Source organism: Mixophyes fleayi, chromosome 7 (genome assembly GCF_038048845.1).
Source record: "Mixophyes fleayi isolate aMixFle1 chromosome 7, aMixFle1.hap1, whole genome shotgun sequence".
In the NCBI taxonomy this organism is placed as follows: Eukaryota; Metazoa; Chordata; class Amphibia; order Anura; family Limnodynastidae; genus Mixophyes; species Mixophyes fleayi.
In genome coordinates, this window is record NC_134408.1 from 91,406,718 (window position 1) to 91,427,580 (window position 20,863).

General features: G+C 39.1%; 1 protein-coding gene across 3 annotated transcripts in view; it reads right to left on the reverse strand.

Annotated features, from left to right (window-relative positions):
- VPS8 (VPS8 subunit of CORVET complex) overlaps positions 1-20,863 on the reverse strand; it is a 361,642-nt gene that overhangs the window by 1,288 nt on the left and 339,491 nt on the right. For all 3 annotated transcript variants that reach the window (XM_075180095.1, XM_075180094.1, XM_075180096.1), the window contains 2 exons: positions 14,447-14,494; positions 4,941-5,021 (listed from right to left, as the gene is read on the reverse strand). In XM_075180095.1, coding sequence (XP_075036196.1) covers positions 4,941-5,021; positions 14,447-14,494 — 129 coding nt within the window. The remainder of the gene's footprint in view (positions 1-4,940; positions 5,022-14,446; positions 14,495-20,863) is intronic.

A 20,863-nucleotide genomic window follows, 5' to 3' on the forward strand; every position in this document is an offset into this window, starting at 1 on the left:
GGGCAACGTCATAGGTAGAAAAGAAAGAGGAGGGGTAGCAGTGTTCTTCAAAGTCTCCAGTGACATTCAGGAGAGCTCCATTGCTAATTGTCATTGCTGAAATAGAAATAATAAGTCTGGCAGGCTTGGTCTTCTAAATCTGCAGTCACATTGTACTGTTTTATGTAGGTAACATACAAAGAGGATAGCCCCATTGCTAATTGTCATTGCTGAAATAGAAATAATAAGTCTGGCAGGCTTGGTCTTCTAAATCTGCAGTCACATTGTACTGTGTTATGTAGGTAACATACAAAGAGGATAGCCCCATTGCTAATTGTCATTGCTGAAATAGAAATAATAAGTCTGGCAGGCTTGGTCTTCTAAATCTGCAGTCACATTGTACTGTTTTATGTAGGTAACATACAAAGAGGATAGCCCCATTGCTAATTGTCATTGCTGAAATAGAAATAATAAGTCTGGCAGGCTTGGTCTTCTAAATCTGCAGTCACATTGTACTGTGTTATGTAGGCAACATACAAAGAGGATAGCCCCATTGCTAATTGTCATTGCTGAAATAGAAATAATAGGTCTGGCAGGCTTGGTCTTCTAAATCTGCAGTCACATTGCACTGTGTTATGTAGGTAACATACAAAGAGGAGAGCTCCATTGCGCCATTGCTAATTGTCATTGCTGACAGAGAAATAATAGGGCTGGCAGTGTTGTTCTTAATCTGCAGTCACATTGTACAGTGTTATTAAAATGTATTCACCGCAGTACACAAAAGACCAGGAGCACCAAGCAGCTGCTGGCACCAGTCATGATGATAGTAATTCCTCTACGTCATCTGCTAAAACCTATAGTGTTTTTAAGTCAGGGAAACAAAAATGTAAAAAAACACCTTTTACCTTGGTAAAGAAAAAAAAGACCTGTAATCCAGGCAAAATTATCTGCAGAAAAAAAAAATGCCAACATGCCATTCTACATACGATGAAACACGTTAGATAGTGATTTAACTTTTCCGTTTTTAACTCTGGATTTATGATATTAATAGAGTACTCATTCAGTGGATCACGATTCTATTATCCCACTTTTATTGCTGAACCTCAACACATCAGAGAGAAATATAGCTATACCAGCATTCAACTAGATCACAAGGATGTAAGAATATTAGACACTTAGGGGCATATTCAATTAGCTTTCCGGTCCGCGGGATCGCGCCGGAACAGCCGCGAAACTTAATCCACGTTACCGCAATAACGTGGATTTTCGTTCGCAGCCCATAGGGTTGCGTACGAAAATCCGCGTTAATGCGGTACCGTATTAACGGCAATAGTGCGCAGTATTCGCTGTAACGCGCGTTACCGCGAACCGGAAAGCTAATTGAATATGCCCCACAGTGTCACCTGAAGATCTGCTCGCAATACGGTGTTGTCTATTACATCTTAACCAAACACACACTGAGAACATATTGGGAGGAACAACCCTTAAGCGTTTCGGCTGACATCTGATTGCAACTTCCTATATATCAATATATACCTATAATATGTAGCTGCTGCAAAGGACTACCGTAATTATTCACAAACAGCGAAAGATTGTATTACTCTTTAACAGCTGAGACGGCGACTTTCGGATTCAATATAGGAGAACAAACAACACGTGATCACTGCAGTAAGAGACACATAGTGTCTGTTTCCTTTTTTATATATAATTTTTCCTATGTTTTTATATTTTTGAGCTCACAATATCAGACGTCTTAATATACAGACAAATAGAGATATAACAGTGGAACATTCATCTCTAAGTGCACTGGCCACACACAAAAAACCTATATAATTATTTGATTTATGTTTATTTTATATCTCATTTGAATAGAATTTATACAGATTATTTATTTTTCATATGTATTATTATTATATTTAACATTTACATAAAATAAATTGGAACAATACGCAGTCCACCATTCATGTGTTTTTCATGATACAATAATATCGTGGCGCATCCCTAATTTGTGATACATTCTACATATGCAGTGGCAAGGAAAGAATGAGGCCATCGCATTTCTGTATGAGTGCTAGTTCTGCAACTGTCACTAAGGCATCTTCTTGTAAGGTCAGTCGTGACCAAGCAAAGACCTTGTCATTCGGACTCCAAAAGTGGTGTCCGAATACTTTTACGTGGAAAAGCCGAGCTGGAAGAAAACAGTAAAGCATTAGAGGAAAATGTATGTTCTGATTCAGCAATGACACAAATCCCTGAGGAGAGTCTATCCACGAGTGCTATGTGTAATCCTGACCTTTCTGGTAGTGTATCACTAAAGAAGGCCCCTTTCAGTATTTCTGCAGATGTGTGCAGGAACAGCCCAAGTGTAGCCGGTGATACACAAATTGAGGATGTCACTTTGGAATTGCAACAGGATGAGGGAGATATTTGTATAGCTGACGAGGGCGCTAATGAGGATGTTGAGGAGGATGATGTTGTTTGTGTAAGTCCTGCACCAGTGGAAGCAGTTCTTGCACGTAATAAGAAGGCGGCCATTGTCATGCCTGGGCATAAGACCAAAACATCCACTTCTTATGTGTGGAATTATTTTTACCCAAATCCTGATAACAGTTGTCTAGCCATTTGTAGCGTTTATAGAGCCAAAGTAATGTAAGCATGGATGTCTAAATAGACATGTATATGTATTATCTTCTACTTTGCTGCTGTTTCATCAGTATTGCAAAAAGTGTTTGTAATCTGCACTATACATGAAAAGTACCCAACTATATTATAATTTTTTGGAAATTGGGGCTGATTCGAAGCTCAAGGATGAACTTGCTTTTTGCTGTGAATTACAATGGTTTTTTTTAGTACATTCTCTGGCACCCTGGAGTGGTCTGGGTCTGATAAAAGCACGCATCCTGGGGAGGGGGGGTAGTCAGCGCTCATCACCATGATCCAAAACCAGAACACAGTGATCAGTGAACTTCTCTAATACACACACATACATATATAAACACACACACACGCACAACTGGCACAGCTGGCCTAGACTAGATTTTAGCCAGCGCACTGATAGAAGAAGGCTTCCAACCTCTGAACTAAACAGTGATGAACTAATATATATGTACATATGCAGCAACAAAATGTGAAAAATGTGTTGGCTGAATACGTTTTCAAAGCACTACAAGAATTACCACAGTTATCCAAGGAATGGGTGGAGCGATCAAATGAACCATAACTGATTTCATGATCCAAGGACAAGTCCATCTTGGACCACTTTTCTTTTCTGCCACTGCTGTGTGTCAATGTTTCCTAGATGTGCTATGAACTGCCGTGTGTTTGTGTCACTGCTCTGTCGCTTAGCATCCAGCCAGGTCGCTGCAGTCCTTGTTTGAAAGTGTGTGAAAATAATATTATGACCTGTGAGGTGGTCAAAATTGACTGCAAAGTACTTGAAATGAGTGTTATTGAGGTTAATAATAATGTAGGGGGTGAGGGAGTTTCGCACAAAAAAATAGGGATTTTAGAAAAACAAAATAAGGATCCAAAACACACAAGGGCGGTTTTGCCAAAACCAAAACACGAAGTAAATACAGATCCAAAACCAGAACACGGTGATCAGTGAACATCTCTAATACACACACATACATATATAAACACACACACACACAACTGGCACAGCTGGCCTAGACTAGATTTTAGCCAGCGCACTGATAGAAGAAGGCTTCCAACCTCTGAACTAAACAGTGATGAACTAATATATATGTACATATGCAGCAATAAAATGTGAAAAATGTGTTGGCTGAATACGTTTTCAAAGCACTGCAAATAATAATAAAAATATACATATTAGAAAACTCTCTCTCAACCTTTATTATAATTTATAATCCACAAATACATCTATTATATTTACAGTATTAACTGTAATGGTCCTCAGATATTGATGGTGAAGATATAATTAGTCTTGATTTGAATAATGCTGCACTTTATCTGCATTTCACATGCGGAAAATAAATTATATAATTTAGTAGAATGTATATGGTGTTTTTCAAATTGGTACTTATTGTATTTATTACTTTAATATTAATATATATTACTGTTAATGCCTTACCTTTGAAATATTAAAACATGTATAGCCATCTTTAATATTACAGATATATTAGAGAGTTTTACTGTGGTTTGCTCTTGATTACTATGAAGGTCATCGAGCCCCACTATCTGTTAATCAGTTGTTTCCAATATGTAAATATACGTTAGTGTTTGCCTGTCTATGTATGACTACAATAATATTTCTAGTATATTTTTCTAATGGAGTGGTAAGGATTAAAAAAAAAAAAAAAAGTTAAAATAGATAAAATATTTTTTTAAAATACAGCATTAAAATTATTCATTGGATAAAGCATTTCATTCTGTTATAGCCATCCTGAGTATTGCTGCAATCACTTTAAAATAGGCTGCTTTGTATAAACACTGAAAATCGGTGAATCTTACTGATGTCAGTGTTAACCTCCGGTGATAGTAGTGTTATCAATGACGGTAAACCCTTTGATGTATACATAAAAATGCTCTACTATCAGCAATGGAAATCTTCTCTGTTTGATAAATATATCTGTATGTTTCACCCTCAGCTCACTTAGGCATTGCCTCACTTTATTGAAATTGTTATGTTAATAGTACCTGCAGTATGAACCAACCCCCTATATACTGTCAAACTAGCAAGGTCAACTGGCAATAAACAGTGGGAAAATTAATTATTTTTAAAAGAATCTTAAATATGTACTTTACAAGAACTGTACAAAATGAAAACTTTCCAAATAGAAAACACACACACAAAGTCTTAATACAGAGGAATAAAAAGCATTTTTACACAGACTGTTAAAATAGTTAAGGGAATTTTTTATTGCAGTTCTAGTCATGACACTTGTGAACACCCAGAGAAGCTCTTGAACAAAATAGAGACAAGAGACTTGTTACTGTACCCGTGAGGTTCCTTTGTAATGTCGGCAGAGTTCCATAAAGGCCTGTAGCTGTTGTGGATCGAGGACGGAATCAGAGCTTGGCTGGGAAATACCAAAACGATACAATATTAGGACGTAAGCAGCTGCTACAAAAACAAGGCATAGTAAAAATAAAGGCTAAAGTTTAGCCCCAAAATACGGAAAGATCAGCACTCAACTGTGTGTGAACTACAGTTTTCATGGCACTCGGTCCACGTTATTGTGGTTGTTCATGGAAGGCAACATACAACCTTAATTTCTATACAATACCATAACAGTAGAAGGTATCCTCCCCTCCTCTCACACAGGAAGGCAAATGAGATGTGGGGATAATTCTAGGTGCCCAGAACTCCCCTTGGAGGCTAGAATTACTGAATAAAATGTGAGGTATTCTGTTGCATTACCATTTTTAGCACTGCATTAAAACTTGCACACACTCCATTTTGCAGGGCAATGTGGTTTACATACTGTATTTTTATATGTAAAACTATAAATTGTAGGTAAAATTTGAATCTCCTGCTAAAACCCTGCATTTACACGTCTCGCACTCCAGCTTAGCATTTCCTTTGAACATCACATACCAGAATACCCTTAAAAACTTACTCTTAAACATTTTACTCATACTACTTTAAGAGATTTAAATGATTCAATGACCCCTTCTCTCTATCCTCATGTCACTTGTACATAATGAACTACGATACTGGAGGACTACTCAGACATCAGCTCTCCACTGTGCCTGTTCTGCTATTTACTGTGGTCAAACCACGTTGACCATGTGCACAACATACTAAGAATAGAGCAGGCATTAAAATTACTGTATTCAGCGTTCCCGTGTGGTGGAAATTAGGACACAGTAGTATGTAAGTAGAGAAGGTACCATGGCGTCATGCTCACTGACTACTCTATTCTTGGTGTACGCTCTATGCAGTTAGTGAGGTCTAGCTATGATCAAACTGCACCACATGCACAGAACACTTTAAGCCTTAAGTCTTTAATATTTTCGAACATATCAATATAGTAAGAACTGGGCATGATAAACTAAAGGTAATGTCACATGGGCACTTTAAACATCAGCGCTTTGTCACTTGGAAAACCCCAATGAGTCCTTACTCAATAGCTTCCATGGTGAATGGCTGAAGTGAAGGGAGGAACGCTCTTTTCATGTCATACAAAAACGTTTATAATCAGATAATATTACATGCAGACTGTTAAAAGCATAATTACTTGTGCGTGACAAGAAAAAAGCATTCGCCTTTCAACCTTTCAGTAATAACGAGTAATAAATGTGATCTTATTCTGTTAGCTATTTTGGGGGTCTGGCCAACAGCCAGGGTCAGTGGAGCCAAGTCAGCAGGGGAAACAGGGACAGAGCAAGGTGTTCCTGCATGTCAAGAGCTGTCTCCTCCAAATAAGGCTGACAAATAGCATTATTTTCCTGGAAAAGCCGAGCCTAGGATCCAGAGAGTTACAGTATGCAAATCCAAAGTGCTATAACAACCTTTAGCCTGAGAGTACGAGAAGAAGCCAGTGCTTTCTACTACGGTTTACACTGGACCAAGACAATTGGAGGGAGTTGCTGATTTTCTGAGCAACAGTTATGTGGGGACACACATAGTATCTGGGGTCTCGCTTACCAGTGTGGGCCTGTCAGAAGTAGGTAGACATCTTGGCCTGACCACTGTTAAGTCCCTGTTAGACCTGTGTGAGTGGTAAAGACAATTAATGGATCAAAGTCACCTGTAAAGCCACTTCTGTGTTTTTACCCCAGTATGTGTACTCTGATTCAAGTATATATTTTGCTAGTTTGGTGGCAGAGAGCTTGCAGTTTTAATACATTTATTTTGATTGGCTATCTGTCAAAGCATGTGTTCCTACCCACATCAAGGTACCCAGGGTCCATGTGACCTAGTCCTTCATTAGGGGTCTGTCTTCTTTGGGTGGTCGCTCAGTGAAAGCTGAGTGGATATTTACAATACCATGACAGTCCTTTCTTCCTCTGGGTATCATCATATACTACCCCAGTGGTTTAATGAAAGCCCTGTACAAGGGAATCAAGACTACTCTCCTACTGTCAAAATGTTGCCTAGGTAGCCAAGTATTCCTGGCACCTTTGCCCATTTGCTTTAATATGAATTGAAATAACCACCCTGAGTCTTTCTCCTCTAGTTTTAGCTGCAACACAGATGCAATACTCTGGCAAAAGATTATCCAGAGCAAGACGTTGATGTATATTAAATCAACAGACTATGTATATTGTCCCTTAAAGGAACAAAGCAATCAAAACAAGGGAACTTGGATCTGGTAATAGTGCATTCCCTGTTTTCAACTAGGAATAGCAATGGCAGTGGAGAGGTGCAAAGTCTGGGTCCCCCTGGTATTCACCATGGACCACCATAAGGAAGTTTGAGCTTCACTGCAGGAAAGGTCACAGTCTGCATTTCTTCCTTGTGGGGTGACCAGCTGGTAGCCCAGGGTAGTGTGGTCCTGAATCGGCAGACTAGACAATAGTTAAATGGACTGAGGTCTGGATGTGACCTAATAATCTGACACTGTAGAGAGCCAAAAGCATTGTATAAATAAAAACAAAATGTTACATACACTTGCGCTCTCTTTTCCAACTCAAAAGGTATTCCCATGAATGGCCCCTTGTCAAAGAGAAAGCCTTCTTGTTCTATATTTTCAAAAGATCTTACTATGTGTATGTGTATATTCAGCTGCATATCTGAGTGGAGCGCCTAGCAGATTCTATATCCTGTTTTATTGTATAAATAAGTACACCTAGATCGAATTATGACCGCAACACTTAAAAAGGTGAGAGAGCCGCACACCCACCACTATACCACAAAGCAGCTGCTCAGATGGGAAGAAGGGTGGACGCCAAGTTCGATATGCAACTGAATGTCTAAGAATACTGTGCGAAATGAAGGCCATTTCAGTCAAGAACATCAGTTTATTTGAGTTAAAGTTAAATGCTGTCAAAGCAAGATAAAGTGCTGTGTACATACATTCATATTATTGCAACATTACTAAATCTTCCTGGCTTGAGTCTTCTCCTTTCATCCATAGCCTAGTAGTAATATGAGTAGCCCCAAGCCCCCCTTCCTAGCACTGTGAAAATGCAGCGTGTAATTACTTCTTCTGAACTATTTTCCCACTATCAACCTGAGCTCCTTCTCTTCCTCAATAACACACATCATTTTCTCTGTTGTCATGGTAACTTATCAACTCCCCCTTTTCCTTATTCCCAAGTCCACTTTTACGCTCTACGGACTACTCTAGACACATTCAGAGCTGCAAGGGGCAGTTTAATTCATCAACACTGAAATGATCAACAGTGACAACAACACTCATCAAAATTCTCAGATATGGAATGCAGTTCCTATAAAGCAAGGCATCCAGCAGCTTGCAAACTACAACTCCCATGATTATCCCTATTGTCTAGAGAGATACGCATGACACACCCCTGCAATAAGCATTTTGGAAATCTTTCTCACTTGACAGTCTAGACATTTTCAAACACTTTACTTTTATTATCACATAGGTACGGTAATTTTGACGCCCACGTTACAGAATTTTACATTGCAAAAAGAATATTCTCTCAAAATGCATATATAAATTCAGTAGGTGAGTTTCTTTAAATGAATAGATGTAATTTTGCTTTTTGTATATGTTAATGTAATCCTTATGAGATAGATTTATTTCAATGTATAATTCATGTCTCAAATTCCCCATTGGTCAATCTAACAGATGGTTAATATGCAGCTATCTGCTATACATAGTGGGACAGCCGTGGTGTGGGCTGAATGCAGCCTATCACTAGGAACTATTTAAAGGCTGAATACTGGTTCAACCCACACAATAGCTGTCTTCACTGTATGTAGACAACAGGTATACTTTAAGCATTTTTTTGTACACTTTAAACTGTTATACATATTAAAATGCCTTTGGTTTTATTTAGATTTGTTTTTTATTCAATCAATTGAATGCTCTGCAAAAGAGCACTGTTGTTCTGTGTGGTACATGTGTTTAGGCTGACCCATGCAGTATCTGTAAGAAATGTATTTACACCTATAGGCAGGAACTATCAAATATGCACAGTGGAAGCAGCCATTTTGTTAGCTGAACCAAAATTCATTAGAATACAGCCGATCACTTCTCTAGGAGTAAGTGACATTACTGAGGCAAGAATGAGACACAAAGGCCCTTACTCAGCGGAAGAGGCACTCCTGTTTGTCTAGTGTATCTTTGCGTGTTTTCACACTGCGCATGCACAGAAAGTGAAGGTAAGCAACTGGGGTATACAGACCTGCAACTTTTTTGCCACTTATGTCTCCTGACGCCTAAAGAGGCGTGATAGAGAAGAAGGGGTATTCTAACATAGGCAATGTACAGTAAGGGTATGTTCAAATAATTGAGTATGGATTCTGACTGTGACGTAGGCGCAGATATAAAGGAAAGAGAGGTTTTGTTTGCTGGTGATCAGGGGCAGGTGTAAGTAGTGCATAATGATGACGAACACCCAAACTGCCTGCAATTAGAGGTTTGCTAATAATTCGTAAGCACTTATTGAGAATTTAGTTGTTGCTCAGCCATAGATTTGGATTTGCTGGGCGAGTTGTAGGAAATAAGAAAAAAAAAAATTTTGTATACCTGCCGGGAAGATTTTGCTGATGTATTAGTCAAGTTACTCAAGTTTAAATTATGCTTCACAGCAATTACAAACATAACGTAAAAAATAAAAGTTGTTTTGTACATGTTCGCAAGTTAGATGCAAGTGTCTAAGGTATGTGTCTGTGGTCAAGCGGAGGCATGTGCTACTCATTCACATCTTCAACTCTGAATGCATCGTACATACACATAACTTGCAACTTTTCAAATACAAGTTACACTTTTAAGCTTGTGTTCCATGCTGAATCAGGCCCAAAGTGTCCATTATATGGTCACTACACCTGGTGCTGCAATATTGTTCAATGATATTACCATGCACTGGGTCTTACCATAGAGGGTGCAACCTTGAAAGTCACTGGTTACAGTACTGAGGTTGCATTACCAATTTCAAAGATTGACTGTAGGGGTTCACTATAAGAAAAGCACAGAGCTAGAACCAATAACAGCATGCTGTACCAGATTATTTACATAACTTCAGTCCTGATTAAGTTGACAGTGCCTATTTACAGACCCCAGAAAATGTGCTGCCCATTGAGATAGAAATATGCCCTATCAAAATGAGGGGTAGGAAGATACTCAGATGGTTCAGGGCGTGGTTTGGTTGGATAAGAGGTGGAGTTTATTTTGTCTTAATATTTAAAATGTTAGGTGCTATGTGTTTGTACAACCGGCACCAAGGCATTTTTCTCCCCATGAGGAAAATCATCGATTGAGGAGCCCCTCTTACTGGTTCAGGGGCGCACGGAGGATTTTTCAGGGGGGGGGTTTCCTCGACCCCCGAAAAAAATAAAAATCCTAGAGACCTGCCGCTCCGTTTTGGCTGCACTGTAGTATAGGAAGTATCCGTGGCGGTGCTGTATACAATACAGCACCGCCGCGGACGCTTCTTAGACAGCGCCGCGGCTGCTGTATACTACAGTGCCAATATCTAGGGCACTTTTTAGCAGAGGGGAGGGGGGTTTCTGGTGACGCAGAAACCTCCCCTGCGTGCGCCACTGTGGATGAATAGTAGATAGAAAAATAGAACCATAGAATTTTTAATGTAAAAAAACAGTTCCATCTAGTCTGTCCTTTTTGAATTTCATCTAAGTCTTAACAATATGTTTCTTTTCATACTTGAATTATTTTACTGTAAGTGTCACCTCCACAACTATTAAAATCCCCCCCCCCAAAAAAAAACTCCTTATATTAGATTTTCTTCCCTTTAATTTTAAAGTGTGCCCCATTATTCTAGAAATCCTTTCATTTTGATAGATATGAATGTTTCAGATCACCTCTAAGTCAGTTCCTTGGAGTCTATTCTAAAATGTTTTGTTATATAGCCCATGCCTTGGATATTTTTCCATTGATGTTTTTTGTAGATAGGGCTCTACACTGTATGTGAGGCAATGTCGTACCATTCGCCTGTAAAGTGGAAATACAACCTCGCTTTTTCTGCTAATAATACCTATTCCTATAAAAACAAATATTCTACTAGCTTTTCCCACTGATTGCTTACCTTAATATCATCTGAAACTATATTTCCAAAAGGTCCCTTTCCTCTGTTTTTATTGACATTACATTCCCATGCATTATGTATTCTGCTTTTGGATTTTTGAGTCCCAGATGCATTTTATATTTGTATTGTATTGTAGTGTATTAAATTTTAAATTTCACTCCGAAATCCATTACTCTTTTTTCTCTCAATTACTACTCATTTGTTTTATCCTTTTTGGGTATTGACCCTGTTACAAATCTTTGTAATTGTCTGCAAAAAGACAAACCTTCCTTTGTACTGTAGGCCACACATAATATCACTAATAAGTACATCAATTAAAACAAGATCCTGGACTTTTCCTTAAAGTACTCCAATGGTTAACAGCCCTTTACCTGAGCAGCCACCACTGACTCCGACATTCTCTTTCCTACTTATACCAAATCATTATCCATTCCTCAAATCCATATACTTAAATCTCCCCCACTGTCGATAACACAATTTCCTCAGTCTCCCAAACCCGCTGCCTTGCTGTTACACTTGACTTTGTCCTCTGCTTTATTCCTCACATTTAGACTTTCTCCCAGTCCTTTCGACTTCAACTTAAAAACATTGCCAGAAAATGCCCTTTTCTTACTCAACATGCTACTAAAACTCTTATCCATTCTCTCATCATCTCCCGTCTTGACTATTGCAACCTCCTGATATCTGGCATTCCTGACACCCATATATCCACACTTCAATTCATCCTAAATGCTGCTGCAATGCTGATCTTCCTCTCTCATGGCTCCACATCTGCTGCACGACTTTGCAAATACCTACACTGGCTCCTTGTGTACTCCAGAATCAAATTCAAATTACTCACCCTTATCTACAAAGCCCTCAACAATACCACCCCTTCATACATCTCAAATCAAAACACTCTCTATCCCGCCCTATTAGATTTACTTCAGACTTTTACCTTGTCTCATCTCTGGTAACCACCTCTCACTCTCGCCTACAAGACTTCTCCTGTGCTGCTCCCCACTTATGGAATTCCTCTCTATATTCTATTATTGTTTCCCAAAGCGATTCCAGTCATTTTATACTACTGATATGAGATAAAGCCATGATATTAATTTCTGCTGCCTTTTGTGTAGTCAAATTTGTCATTCTTCAATTGCCTGGAAATATATCTGCCAGAAGTGTTTGGTTAAAAAGTTCGATACTACTCTTATTAGTTCTTAATAGATATATGCAATCTGGACCTACTGTCTTGCCTATGTTTAATTTTGAGAGGTCAAGCAACAACCCTTCTGTAGTCTACACGGTGTACATCTTTCTCTGCTACCGTAAGTGAGCTCTTTATATTTTTAACAGTACCTATTGAGCACATTTAGGCAGTCAGCAATTTATTTTCCTCCTTTAAAATAGCCACATTCTTGAGTTTTCAGTCTTATTATTCTTCTATTTGTTTTCGTTTACTTGTCACAAATGTACCTAAAGAATATTCTGGCGCCCTTATTTTGTTTTTGGTTTTTTTATAGACTATACACTCATTTCTTTTTGTACTTTAGTAAAGTTTTATTGTGTATTTGACATATGTTAGACTAGTTTTATGAGCATCCTTTTATTCTATTTCTTATATGTTATTTTCTTAGCACGTATAAAAACTGCCTCTTTCATGGAGGCTTTCTCTTCCTTTTATAACCTATCTGACACACATGGGTAGACAAATTGGAAATGATAAAGATGTTCAGTTGAAAGATGACACGACACAACTGCCAATAGAGATCATCTACCTGATCATATTTATCAACTTGCCTGATAATGATCCAACTGCAGTCATTCATAGGAAGCGCACTTTTGGGGCTCACATGAATGTTTCACATGTTGATACATTAAAAATCAGTAGAGTCTACTTAGCATTTTATATTAATGATCTGTCTAAAACTTTTTTAATTGCAAAATGACATCTTTTAATAAGTCCCTAAGGACATCAGTGGAATTATTTGATGTGTTCTATATTTAACATACTAAATCTTCTGCCAAGGACTGAAACAAATGTAAATACAAAAGGTGTTATATGGTTGAGTGCTATGACACTGCATATTTTGAATAGATATATGTGTAACTGCAGACTGTGAACATATTAAACTATTCTCCCTACATAGAAAGACTGTGTGTTATTTGTTTTTATACACAGATACACTTTGCAATCACATATACCCTTTAAATATTTTCTTTTTAATAAAATATTTATGAACTGCATATTTTGCATTGAGATATGAATAAAAAATGAGATATGTATCAGTCTGGGGGCCTAGAACATCTGCCAGCTTCCTTTCTATTTTCCCTTCAAGGGTTTCTGCAGTGAGGGCAATTTCTGATGAGACAAAGCAGTAAACAAGGGTGAAGAAAGGCCATTTCAGCAACTCTGTAATTATCCTGTCTCAGGTGAGATCCTGTATGCTTTCCTAGAGCAGAGAACAGTGCACCGAGACGAAGTCATTCACTGTGCAGAGGCTAAAACACTGTTATGTAGCATATTTCTCACACCGATACCATTGGTGTGTATGCAGGTGGAACATTCATATGACTGAATGCATCAAGCTATACATTTAAATTAATTTTCACAATTTATCTGAATATGTCAAACATAGTGCCTAGTACATACGCACTACGGTTATTTTAGCCACCCCAAGTGCTGAAGGATTACATTGGTTGAATACCTTACAATTTCACTGGGTGACATGATCATGTCATTGGTTAACATACCTGAATTCTCAGGTGGAGAGGTAGTGTTCTCTCCACGAGAGGAGTCAGGCAGTTCTGAAGTCTCTCAGCCTGCAGCCTAAAGACTGGGTGTGGGAAATTAATACTGAACAGCTGAAAAATGAGTGCACACAAAGAAAGCGGCGCGACCAATTGACACTGAAAAGCTGAAGGATAGATGAGACAATTAAAACGACAGTTGAAATAGGAGCACTGCATGAATATTTACCAAAATATAATAAAGATATTTACAAGACAATTATGCTGCTTTTTCATTGATACTGTAAATGTAGATGGGTGTGTGGGCGGGTATGTACTGTGCTTGAATTGAAAAGTGTGCTAATAATATGATTTGTTTTTTAGGCACTGGAAATGCTGAACTCTACTTGATTCTTATATTTTACTAAAATTGAAATCCTGTATGTATCATATATATTGCTCTCCACCATGCCTACGTTTGAGACTCTGTGGTCTTTTTCCCAAATTCTAATAGTGAAATGGCATAATGACTCTGTTATGAATTAAACCAAGGTTTCACCAATACAGTAGACACTTTAGTGAGATTGGATAAAAAACGTATAAGCAAGCTCACCTTTTTTACAGACTCCTCCTTGGATTGATGGGCCGAAGCAGCTCGCACCTGTTTTAACATAAGAGTGCATAATTATGTAAGACGTACCCGTAAACACTGAATGGATTGATATAGTAATAAAACACTAACAGGGTCAAAATATTTCTACAGTTCAAATCCACCAAAGTACAAATACCTGTTTTTAGCAAGCAGATGTAATCCATATAGGTAACAAATACAATTCTCCTTTCCTCTAGCTATGCTTGGACATGAGTGGCTAATACTGTAGGTGCTAATGTTAAACATTTTGTCAATATGTGTGCAGAAAAAGTGTGAAAAACACAAGGCATAAGGCTCAAATATGTGATAAAAAATAAATAAATAAGAAATTCTTCCATGCCGTCTAATTGAAAATGTATGAAAATCTAGTCTTGTGAGAAGGTGAGACAGATCAGTCACACAGTCCTCAGCTGATATTGATGGAACTGATTAACACTCTCAATGCTGGAGACTCCTTCCCCAAATCATATGAATTAAAGTGTGAGACTGACAAGATTGTGCAGTGTTTACTGTGAAGTATTTACTTGAAGAGGCTATAAAATTCACTCTGTGCTGAACAAAATTAAAGATGAAAACAGCATTGGAACTGCTGCAGACTACAATTAAAATTATACTACGCATAAACATTGGAAAATGCTCTGAATATATCATGCTAAATATACAGGGATAATGTTCTTTGCGTGAACATTATACGGATTAGGTAACCCTTATTGTAAATTATAAGAATATTAGAACATACTTGCCAACTCTCCCGGAATGTCCGAGAGACTCCCGCATCTTGGGAGAGTCTCCCGGACTCCCGGGAGAGTATGGCAATCTCCCGATTCTCCATGAATCGCGGCATTTGGCCCCGCCCCCCGGTGTAAAATGACGCGTTTGCGTCATTACATCATAGGGGGCGCCCCATCCTCCTCACGCCCACCTCCCCCGGCAGGCTCCCGGAAGACAGCAAGTTGGTAAGTATGTATTAGAAGTCACAAATGAACTATACTCTGAACATAAACATCACTACATACTCATCTGGTATTAACTTCAATACAAAACTCCAAGTTGCACTCGGAAGAATGGGAGCAGACATTACCGATCCAAGCCAGGACGCAACCATTTCCTCTGCACGCCACACACTTGGCAGAGTAAATATTGGGTTGAATACATGCAGGAAGGCAAAACTCAACTAATAACACCAAGGGGTATATTTACTAAACTACGGGTTTGAAAAAGTGGAGATGTTGCTTATAGGAATCAAATTCTGCCTGTCATTTAGTACATTCTACAATATGACAGCTAGAATCTGATTGGCTGCTACAGGCAACATCTCCACTTCTTCAAATCCGCAGTTTAGTGAATATACACCCAAGCCTCCAAATAGTAATGCATCCGATGTGAGGCCCCCAACTAAGGGAATGTCCTACTTTACCCAATTCATAATATTAGCTACTTACAAGATAACAGCTTTATATACTTAATTTTTGAAGTGTATATTTCATACTTGCCTACTTTTCGCAAGTTCTCGCCTCAAATCGCATCATTTTGGAAAGGCAGTTGGGAGACTTGCCTGCTTTCCCGGGAGTTCGTGAGACCGACCCGAATTTCGGGAGTCTCCCAGGCATTCCGGGAGAGTTAGCAAGTATGGTTAATTTAGTTATTAACATTTATTTATATAACCCCAGTGCTTTACAATTGTCATTTGGTATCCCAGTACGCAGGAGAACTAGACATTATAATACACTTCAAGATAATTTACTAAGTTTGCTCTAAATATTTACATATTTAGAGCAACCATGGGAAAGATCATCAAAAACATTTTTTTTGTTATTGTTGTGAGGCCTTCCCTAGCTAATGGATGTAAAATGAAAAACTATTACAATATGTTACCAAAGGAATTCCAATCCCCATGATGTCCAGAAAAAGATAATAATATAAACTTGAATGCAATAAGGAATGCAAAATAGAAGCAGCGCATAACCATCAAAAAAAGTGTCTTGTTGTAGAGGTGTAAACCGTCTTTTTTGGGGTAAGATAATACCTCTCATTTGGCATGATTTAGATGGGACAGTTCAGATTTGAGGGCACAGGTCCCTGTTCAGACTGTTAAGTGTGTCCCATAGGTGCATAATGGAAATGTTTTGGGGGTAGCTAGACACACCCCTGCGAAACATGGCATGGCCCAAAATGACGCGTGCACATTCTGTCCTGATTTGCATAGGGACAATGTTGGGAATTATCTGAGTCGCTTCTTTCTTCATCTTCCCTTGAACACTTCTCCCTCAGATGTTATTGCTCTTACACTGAGACAATATTTTATCTCCTGGCAAGTCACAGTACATTTTATAAACTCTGTTTTCTTTACTGTCACACTTCCTAAACTTGCATGTTCTACATATGTGTATGCAGATTGAAGCTCATACTTCTGCCTTCAATTAAAAATATAATCAAACTGCAGGGAAAAATTACTACATTCTCACCTCCAATGCTGGGCCACACTGATAGAGAAGGAGTCCTTGGCTGCATGTTGGTTTTAATTAGAGATGGTCACTGACCCCCGTGTTTTGTTTTTGGTTTTGGATCTGGATTACCTTCGTGTTTTTGGTTTTGCAAAACCACCATTGCGTGTTTTGGTTTTGTTTTGCTATTTTTGAAAAAAATACAATTTTTTTTGGTCTAAAATAACCTAATTTAGTGCTCCACCAGTTTGTTAGATAAGTGAGGTAATTCTAAAGCTAATAAATTATGAAAAAAAAGTTTAATCCCTGGTAGGCCGTCCTTAATTCGAACACTTGTCTGCAAATTATACAGACAAACCTGGTTGTCTACCTCCTCCATCTTTGATTATTGGCAATGTAGCCATCGTCTTTGGGTGTATATTACACCCTCCACTTGTAGTTGAATATAAAAAAAGCAGCCTGCACAGACTGTGGAACTAGAAAGTAAAATTAAATGGACCACGGTAATTTGGTGGCTATCTATGCCCCCCTGCCCTCCACTTGTAATTGAATATAAAAAAAAGCAGCCTGCACAGACTGTGGAACTAGAAAGTAAAATTAAATGGACCATGGTGGTTTGGTGGCTATCTATGCCCCCCCCCCCTGCCCTCCACTTGTAGTTGAATATAAAAAAAGCAGCCTGCACAGACTGTGGAACTAGAAATTCGAATATACAAAGAAATGGACAAAGGAAGTTTGGTATCTGTCTGCATCAGATCCCCTCTCCACTAGGAGTAAAATAGAAAACTATTCAGCCGTTATATAATCTAGAATATAAATAGAAATTGAGAAAGGCAATTTGGTATCTGTCTGCATCATAATCATCAACATCAACATCCTCATTAGCGCCCTCGTCACCTCCACAAATCTCCCGCTCATCCTCTTATATTTTCAAAGTGGCATCCTCAATTTGTGTATCACCGGCTACACTCGGGCTGTTCAGGTACACATAAGCAGAACTGCTGAAAGGGCCCTTCTTTATGGGTACACTAACAGAATGCTCACGATTAGACATACCACTGTTGGATGGACTCTCCACGGGGATTGGTGTCATTTGTGAATCAGAGCAAACATTATCCTCTAATGCCTTACTGTTATCTTGCAGCTCAGCTTTGATGCATAACAGTAGTTGTGCACCAATTGTAGGCTCGGTAACTTTTTGGGATCTGCCACTAATAGCCAAAGGTGAAGGCCTCATTCTCTCTTTGCCACTGCGTGTGTAGAATGGCATGTTGGCAAAAAATTTTCATTTTTCTTTTTCGCTTTAACACAGTAAAAAAAAATTTTGTTTTGGTTTTTTGGACTGATTTCGAAACACTGTGTAGTTTGACATCGCCTTGCCCAGATGACGTACTGGGAACACTAACATCAGGACTGGTGACAGAACCTGGTTGCTCATTCTGATCATATGTGGACTGCTTTGAATCCATTCTGAGCCCAAAGCACTTGTAGTGCTAAAAATTATTTGGTAAGATACTGCTGACAGATATTAATTTTGACAGCCAGAAATGTTTATGCACAATTATGGGGGACACCCCAAAAGCACTGGGGAGTGCCAAATATTGAAAAAAAACAACTCCTCTATCCTCCGCTCTTCTATAGAGATTTTTGTTAGCACAATTGGATTCAGAATATTGTATTCTCTGTCCCTGCTCTAATCAGCCTGTGACTACACCCTGCTCTCTCCCTCTGTCAAATGGCGATGGATTGTTGTGGAGGCGTGTATTTATAATCTTCAAGTATCGCGAGAACCGAGCCCCGAGATCCGACGATGTCACGATGATGTTCGGCCTCGATTTGGATTCCAAACGGGCGGGAGAGTACCGAGCCAAGTTGAGCCTACTCGGCTCTGTACTCGGATACCCAAAGTTCGGGTGGGCTCGGCTCTCGGGGAACCGAGCCCGCCCATCTCTAGTTTTAATCGGCCTAGAATGTGAGTCAATGGGGAAGACAGAGTTCATTAATGGAAGAGGTAGATTGTTCACATATTTTAAAGGGAACCTTTAACCCAAAAGTAACACTGTGATCAATGTTTCAAACTATAGGCTTCCTGAAGTACATCTCAAGAGCACTGAGTGATCATGTGACAAAAGCACTGTGCTCCCAAATGAAAACATTAGTTATTATCTTTTATTGATAACCCGTCACAAGGGTTCTGCAGTGCCGTACATAAGGGGTTACATCATATAACAAAATTGCAAAACAACAAGTACAAAAGTGACAAAAATCAATAAATATAAACAACAAATTTACATAATTACAATCCGCAAAATTACATCATTACATAAAGAAAACAATAGGAGAGAGGGGATGGACGGATGCACAGAAGGTGAAACTGAGTTGGGGGAGTGAACAAAGGTGGGGGATGCAGAGGCAGGAGAGTTAGAAGGGCTTGTAGTCTTAAAAGAAGAGATAAGTTTTATGGGCACATTTGAAGGCTTGATGACTGGTGGATACTCTTATTGGGCATGCGAGCGCATTCCAGAGATTGAGAGAATCACGGGAGAAACCCTGAAGGTGAGAGTGGGAAGTTGCAGTAATTAATGTAAGAGATAACAAGTGAGTGAATGAGAGTTTTAGTTGCATCCAGGGTGTGATAGATCCTTATCCTGGAGATATTACGAAGATAGAAGCAGCAGGATTGGGAGAGGAACTGAATGTAGGGGAAGAAAGAGAGGTATGAGTGAAAGATGACAAGGCGGCAGCGGACTTGAGGGACAAGGGAGAGGGTGGTATTGTCAACGGATAGGCAGAGGTGACAGTACCTAGGAGGAATTTTTTTGTACAGCTCCAATGATACCTGCAGGAAAGGCGACACCAGTCAGATGAGGCATAGGAGAAATAATGACAGCAATCCAGACAAGACATAGAAGAAAAACGGTAGCACTCATGAAGTAAGAGACAAGAGTGAGAAAAGGAGAGTCTATGAGGAAGATGGGACATAGGAGAGAAAATGGAGGCTGATGAGACATGGGGATAATTTGGGGTAAACACTGAACAGGGAGGCAACATGGAAAGTGGACAAGTGAGACAGAGAGGAGGCAAGGGGAAAGATGTTTGAAAATAGTGGTGTGGGTAATGGGAGGTACAAAAGACCATGCAATGCAAAAAAAAAAACTGGCAAAGGCAGGCATCGAAAGAGAATTAGGTCTATTTACCTGTGCTCGCTTTGGATGGTGTTTGGGGCAAAGCTGACAATTGTAGTTGGGGACAGGAGACCCTTGTTCCTCTAGAGGATATGGACAAGATAGAGTAAACTCCGAGGTACTAAAGGGAATGGAGATGCAGGATTTGCTTAGGTAGTAATAAGTGCCTGTTGTGTGTCCAAAGTAGGCAGCATGAGTAAAGTGGTGATTGTATTTTGTTTACATCGTCACTTTTTGTTGCACAGTACTGGCCAACAGTACTAATACAAACAATAGCTTTGCTGGTGCAGTTTAAGACAAACGGTGAGATACACTCAACAGCAATAATGTTTATAATAGAACAGACATTCAATAATGCAAAAAAAAAAAAAATAGAGAAAAAAAATAATAGCCGCTGTATTTGCCAACTGGTTGATGCAGGCGACTAAGTGTGTGTGAGTGTGTGTGTGTGTGTGTGTGTGTGTGTGTGTGAGAGAGAGAGTGTGGCGGAGGGGGAGGAGGATTTCGTACAGGGAGAGGTTGGTTGGGTGGAGCCATGGATTCCTTTACTATACCTCTGCCCTCTCTCTAAACACTAATGCCATTATCTCTCTCCCGCTTGAACAATCACAGAAAACATTTCTCCAAACTGCTATGGTCTTGTTCAGTCACCATATGAGTGTACAGTTGGACTGGTTTTTGTACACCTCACACTCCTTAGGAACCTACTCAGCAATGCCACATGCGTTCATTACAACAAAGACAGAGAA